Genomic DNA, 7,606 nt, shown 5'->3' on the forward strand with positions numbered 1-7,606 from the left:
ATCTTTTTTTTTTTTTTTTTTTTTTTTTTTTTATGGAAAATTATTATAAAATAAAATTAATTATTTCTGAAAATTTTCTCTTTTTTTTTTTAATATATATAAAAAAAAAAACATTATATTAAAAATTTGGTATAAAAATAAGTTAATATTTATTTTTATTATTAAAATAATTTCCTCACAAAAACACTTTTTATACCTAAAAGTTTATCCAAAGAATTTTATGTATAGAATCATCATTAGAAAATATAACAGTTTTATTATTAAATTATAAATTCTCTTTTTATATTTTTTTTTTATTTACTCAAATTTAAATTTCATTTCTCTTTTTATTTTTTTTAAAATAATTGTAAGTAAAACTATTTTTATTTTTATTTTTAAAAACCTTTTGCTTGAAATTCAGTTGGAGAGTCTCGTTTTTTTTTTTTTTTTTTTTTTATTTTATTTTCAAAAAATTATTTTTTTTTTTTTTAGGTTTTTTTTTTTTTTTTTTTTTTTTTTTTTTTTTTTTCTTCCCCGTGTTTTTTTTTTTTTTTTTTTTTTTTTTTATTTTTGTAATTTTTATAGCAGGTAAAGTATCTCAACGAAATTGTGTACTTTTTTCATTTTCACCATTATGTGTTTATATAAAAAAAAAAAAAAAAATAAAATAAAATAAATTAATTTTAAAAAAATAAAATAAAATAAAATAATAAAAGTAAATAAAATAAAAAATGAAACATTAAATTTTAAAAAAATAAAAAATAATAATAAAATATAAATAATTGAAATAATGTGTTTGCATTTCTAAAATAACAATAATAATAACAACAATAATTATAAATAATAATAAAAAGTCAACTTTTCTATCTACACTTTCTTTGATATTTTTTTTTTGCATGTCAAATTTTTTTTTTTTTTTTTTTTTTTTTTTTAATATTATATAAAAAAAATTCAACCCACACTTTTTTTCTTTTTTTTTTTTTATTTTTTTTTCTTTTTTTTTTTATTTTTTCACACTCTAAAATATTATTCATTGCTAATATCAAAAAAAAAAAAAATTTTTAAAAAAAAGAATTTAACAACAACAAAATGTCAGATAACGAAGCTTTAGATGTCGAAGACTACGCCCAAGCCGGTTCAGGTGCTTCATTAACCTTCCCAATTCAATGTTCAGCATTAAGAAAGAACGGTTTCGTCGTCATTAAAGGTTTCCCATGTAAGATTGTTGATATGTCAACTTCCAAAACCGGTAAACACGGTCACGCCAAAGTTAACATCACTGCTATCGATATCTTCACTGGTAAGAAATACGAAGAAATTTGCCCATCAACTCACAACATTGATGTACCAAATGTCAGCAGAAAGGAATACACCGTTATGGATGTTCAAGATGGTTACTTATCACTCTTGGATGCTGGTGGTGAAGTCAAAGAAGATCTTGCCCTCCCAGAAGATGATATTGGTAAAGAAATTACCCAAATGTTAAAAGAAGGTAAAGAGCCATTAGTTTCAGTCATCTCTGCTTTAGGTAAAGAAGGTGTCGTCTCTGTTAAAGTCAGCAACAATTAAATTGTTTAAAATTCTCTTTATAAAAAAAAAAAAAAAAAAACAAAACTCTTACATGCAAAGACTTTTTTTCTTTTTCTATTTTTTACCCTCTTTTCAATTTAAATAAATAAACCAAAAAAAAAAAGTTCAATTTCATTAGAGATAAAACATTAATTTTTTTTTTCTTTTTTATCTTTTTTAAAATTATGAATCAAAAAGATTTAATTGTGTTTTTAATAAAAAAAAATAAAACAAGGATTAATTCATTGTTATTAAAATTACAAAAAAATTAATTTTTATTATATGTTAACAGTTGGTGAAGAACACATTTGTTATTATTTTTGAATGTGATCACCACCATTTGAAATTATTATTATTATTATTATTATTATTATTTATTATTATTATTATTTATTATTATTATTATTATTATTATTATTATTATTATTTATTTATTAATTATTAATTATTATTAATTATTATTTTTTTTTACTATTATTATTAATTATTATTTAACTACTAATAATAAATAAATAATAAATAATAAATAATGACAGAAAAAAAAATAATAAATAATAATAAATAATAATAAATAATAATAAATAATAAATAATAATAAATAATAATAAATAATAATAAATAATAATAAATAATAATAAATAATAATAAATAATAATTATTTGATTAATTTATATATAAATTTGTAGTATTTTAAAATTCAATTGATGAGTATCTAATGAAATTAATAATGGTTTGTCATGTTTGTTTAATCTCTTAAGTTGAATTATTTTAATTAAACCTGAATGAAACACTATAAACTGAGATCATTTTTAATGTTGTTGTTGGTTGATACTATTATGTTTCTTTAATCATTGATTTTAAATTCTACTACTGTTATTATTAATTCCTATTTTTGCTGTTGTTATTCAATACAATTAAAACTTTAAAACCTAAAATATACTAAATAGATCTTTTTTTTTATATTTTTTTTTTAATGACCATCACTAAATTTTTTTAATTTTTTTAAAATTTCTAAAAATAAAAAATTTAAAAAACATCACTGACCACAAAAAATTAAAAAAACATCTGACTATCCCATAAAAAAATTTCATCAATTAAAAAAATGATATAAATACTGATTCTTACCATTATAAAGTATGCAGGATTGGGTAGCGGCAACCTGTAATCAAGCGATGCATTCGAGGCGAGGACGAGAGCATTGTTAGGACCTTTGGGACAAGCGACGCATACAGTTGATCCACACTAACGTTGGTGTCGACATACTATCAGTCTCTAAGGATTGAAAGTAAGTTGATAATGACCAAGTCAAGGTCCAGGCTGGCAACAGAGCAGACAGAGCGAGGCACATCGATGGGTAGCGAGGAAAGTCGACTTAAAGTCGTCCAAAGGAAATAACAATGTAAACTCGAACAAACCTTTTTTTTTTTTTTAAAACACCGTAGAGCAACATACTCTAACCTAGTGAAGATATGATTAAATGAAAAAGAAGAGAACTATTATTATAGAATGATAGTTGAAAAATATGTGAGAATTTATAAAAAAGAGAGTAGTTTATAAATTAAAGAAATATTATGGAAAGAAAGTTGAAAAATAAAAATAAAATTTATAATATAAGTGGCCTTTTTTTTTTTTTTTTTTTTTTTTTAAAACGCCGTAGTGAAGATATGATATAAAGAAAATAAAATAATAAAAAAAAGAATAATAATACTTTAAGTACATTTTAAAAATTTTAAAAAAAATTAATTAAATTAGTATAAGATAGTAAAAAATGCTATAGCTAACCCATCAATCAAAAAAAAAAGAATATACTGTAACCTAACGATGATATATATGACCTTTGTTATTATATTATTTTTACCCATCCCTTTTAAAAAAAAAAAAAAAAAAAATTTTAAGATAATTTTATTTATTTTTATTATTATTATTATATAATGGTATGATTATTTTTTTTTTTTTTTTTTAAAGTTTAATTTTATTGATTAATATATATATATATATATATTTTTTTTTTTTTTTTTTTTTATTATAATTGATTGATAAAAATAATATAACAAAAAAAATTGATTAATATATATACATATATATATATATTTTTTTTTTTTTTTTTTTTTATTACAATTGATTGATAAAAATAATATAACAAAAAAAACTTTGAAAATTGCTTGTTGATTTTAATGTGACAATTTTATTTGATAGATAATAATTAAATAAAATAAAAAAAAAAAAAAAAAAAAATAAAAATTGGATTAGACATGTGTTTGGAACTATTTGGATATTTTTAATTAAAGTTCTAAACACATGTTTTGAAATTAAAATTTAAAGTAAACATTTTTTTATCGGAATTAAAAAAAAATTAAAATTTTTTTTTTTTTATTTTTTTATTTTTTATTTTATTTTTTTTTTTTATTTTATACTTTTACATTTTTTTAAAAACAAATTTTTTTTTTTTTTATTTTTTTTATCTTATTATTGTAAATAGAATTAAGAAAATACATAAACTGAAAAATTTTAATAGTCACCCTTCCTCATCCTACTCCTCTATCACTACCAGTTATTTATAAAATATAATAGTGAAAAGGATCATAAAGATTTATCAGTAAAATTAAGTGAGTAAAAATATAAATACAAATAAAAAAAAAATAATAATAAATAATAATATTAATACAAATATAAATACAAATAAAAAAAAATAAAAAATAAAAAATAAAATATTAATAATATAATTTAATGAGTAAAGAAGAATACTTTAAACTGTATAGATTTAAATACCATTTGTCCAACACCATTAAATAGTTGAAATTACAAGTATTTTTTAGTTGAAAGGTCATATCTTGGGAGATTTTAAAATTGGTGCTTATTTGGGTATGTACATTTATTATTTTTATTATTGTTATTATTATTATTATTTATATTATTATTATTATTATTATTATTATTAAAAATTACATTAAAAGCTAATAATCAATATTTTTTATTTAAAGTTTGCTGTATTGACCCATTAGTGGAATTACAGGTAAAGTTACTAATGTTAATGATAGGTAACCTTTATTTGATTTAAATAGATAATCTTTGTACATATAGTATACAGTTCCTAATCACCTGTAAAAAGCAAGAATATTTTGTTTGGATAGGTGATCGGTATCTGAATATTGTATGTACAAATGTATCTATTAAATCAAATCAAGGTAACCTACCATTAGCATTAGTAAACTTTGTGGATATCCAAGTCATCTGAATTGTAGTTTTGATTTTTTGATATGAAGATAATTATTACCATTATTATTATTATTATCATGGTAATAATTATCTCCATATTACAAAATCAAAAGTACGATTGTCAGATGTCTTATATATCCACAAGATACAGGCAGATTCTATAAAAAACAGATCAAGGTAACCTCTCATCAAATTTTTTTTTTGAAAATTAAACAAGGATTTGTTTATGATCGATTTATTTTTGTATGAAATGGTATTTGGAAATGGTGATTCTGTATTATAAAAAACTTGAATGAAAGTCTTCTTTATCTTGTAATTTGGACTTATTACAAGTTTGTTATAATACAAAATCTCTACACTTCCAAAAACAAATTGATCATTTTTTTTTTTTTTAATTTTTTTTTATATATCCTCCATTTGTTCAAAATAAAGAAACAAACACAAAAATGAATGATAAATAATTTAAAAAAAAAAAAAAAAAAAAAAAAAAAGGGTTTTTTATATCTAAAATCATTTGTGTATAATAACTAAAGTTATTTATAATTTATAAATTAAAGAATTGTTCATTAACTTGTGGGATACTACATATAATATGTAAAAATGAAAAAGAAAAAAAAAAAAAAAAATGAAAATTAATCAATAAATATTAAAATTTTTAGGTGTGCCCAAACAACTTGAACCCCAATTGCGGTTAATCTGATATTATTTTTATTGCTCCAACTTTTTTAATGGGTTATTGTGTCTCCAAAACAATTATTTTACTTTTGGTGTCCCGGCTGATTTTTTTATTTTATTTTTTAATTTTGTTTTTTTTTAGCATTATTTAAGAGTTGAGTGATTTTTAAGTTGAATCCATTTAATTTATAAAAAACCAACAACATTTTTACCAAGATCAAAAATTAAACTTTTTTACTATTATCTTATCCCAAAGGTTATAAAAAAAGAAAAAAATCTTAAAATTAAAAATCTAAATAAATTTTAGCCTAAGATCTAAATCAAGATCTGGCAAATAATTTATTAATATCCTGAAAAAAAAAAAAAAAAAAAAAAAAAATCCAAAACCTTCAACATAATGGCTTTAAAATTTGAAAAACAAATTTTTATTATTATAATTAAGAATCCGAAAAATAAAAAACAAAATTAAAAAAAAATACACCTACAAATTTATTATGTATATGTGAAGGTTCCCGATTTATTTTTTATAATTTATTTGAGGAAATAAAAAAGAAAAAAAAAAAAAAAGTTTTATTATTATTTAGGATATGGCACTTAATCCCACTAACAAGTAAAATCTATGATTAAAAATATATTGTTTTAAAATCACCAACAAATAGCGGTAATGAATAGATGATCAGTATTATCAAATAATTATGCATTATTATTATCAAATTTTTTTTTTTTTTTTTTTTTTTTTTTTTTTTTTTTTTTTTAGAATTTTAAAAATGATATATATAAAATAGAATTAATAAAAGTTTTAGTAATAGATTATCAAAATTAAAATTTAAAACTTTTATATGATCCAATTGGTAATAGTGATTTTGAATATTTTGGTATCATATTTACAAGTATTAATTATTTAAAGTCAAAATATTACTTTTTTTATCTTTTTTTGAAAAAGAAAATATAAAAAATATTAAAAAACAGAACAAATATCTAAATTAATTTTTAAACTTATCATAAAACCCATAGTTATTATATTTTTATTAATAAAAATTTGGAAATGGGAAAAAAAAATAAAAAAAGTTGGCCAATGGATTTTTTAAAATGAATTGCCTGATAGTGATGATGTCGAGAAGAAGAGTGTTAATTATTTTTTTAGTGTTTTTAGAGTATTAAATTTTAAAATAAAGTATTATATTTAGTTTTTATAAATTTTTAAATAAATTAAAATAAAAATATCTCTATTTTTAAAATATTACCTCAATACATATACTCAAAAAAATACTAATTGAAATAACAAAGATTAAAATGTTTTTTTTTTTTTTTATAAAAACAAATATAAATCAATAAAAATTATCATTAATGAATGAAAAAAACGATATTATAAAAATAAAATTTGATCAAAAAAATTTATTTACATTACAATTAGAAAATTAAATTTACATTTTTAATATTTTTTAAAGTTGTAATGAAATATATTTATAAACAACAGGTTCCTATCAAGATCTAGGAATTCTACACTGTAGAATGAAAATTGAAAATTAAGAGTGAAAATTTAATTGCGAAGATCTAAATTGTTTAAATTGTTCACCAACACATAGAAAGTTCAATAGATTCACAAATAAACACTACAATGGGACACACTCACATCTAATCAAGATATCAAGTATGTTCCAAAAAATAATAAAAAGAATATATATATATATAATAATAATAATAATAATAATAATAATAATAATAATAATAATAATAATAATAATAATAATAATAATAATAAATAAAATAATGATGATTACTTTTTTTTTAAAATTTTTTTTTTTTTTTTTTTTTTTATTTTTTATTTTATCTATTTGTTTTTTTTTTTTGGTGGACCAATTTCGCCTTTTTTTTTTTTTTTAAAGTTTTGGAAATATAAAGTGATGTGTATGTGTGTGTTGTGTATTGAATGTATGATTGATTGTAAATACAAAATGGACACCAATCTTTTTTTAGGTTCAAAGAATAATACAAAATAATAAAGATTGGATATTTCTATTTTGTTTGAAAATTGTTTGATTTGATGTTTTTTTTTTTTGATTTCTTTGATTTCTGTTTTTTTTTTTTTTTTTTTTTTTTTTTTTTTAATTTTGGGTATTTTTTTTTTTTTTTTTTTTTTTTTTTTTTTTTTTTTTGTAAAAGCTAT

General features: G+C 18.5%; 2 protein-coding genes and 1 non-coding gene across 3 annotated transcripts; 2 read left to right on the forward strand and 1 right to left on the reverse strand.

The window, feature by feature from the left end:
- Positions 1–1,068: 1,068 nt before the first annotated feature.
- eif5a (eukaryotic translation initiation factor 5A) lies at positions 1,069–1,548 on the forward strand (the record flags this gene model as incomplete). The annotated part of the gene is made up of 1 exon (XM_634886.1): positions 1,069–1,548. The coding sequence occupies one exon, from the start codon at positions 1,069–1,071 to the stop codon at positions 1,546–1,548; it is 480 nt and encodes a 159-aa protein (XP_639978.1).
- A 1,136-nt stretch (positions 1,549–2,684) lies between these two features.
- srpA lies at positions 2,685–2,962 on the forward strand. Its single transcript has one exon.
- DDB_G0284989 (hypothetical protein) lies at positions 2,814–4,625 on the reverse strand (the record flags this gene model as incomplete). The annotated part of the gene is made up of 2 exons (XM_634887.1): positions 2,814–2,963; positions 4,560–4,625. 2 exons carry the CDS (start codon positions 4,623–4,625, stop codon positions 2,814–2,816), a joined length of 216 nt encoding a protein of 71 aa, XP_639979.1.
- Between the last annotated feature and the right edge of the window lie 2,981 nt (positions 4,626–7,606).

This window comes from Dictyostelium discoideum, assembly GCF_000004695.1.
Source record: "Dictyostelium discoideum AX4 chromosome 4 chromosome, whole genome shotgun sequence".
In the NCBI taxonomy this organism is placed as follows: Eukaryota; Evosea; class Eumycetozoa; order Dictyosteliales; family Dictyosteliaceae; genus Dictyostelium; species Dictyostelium discoideum.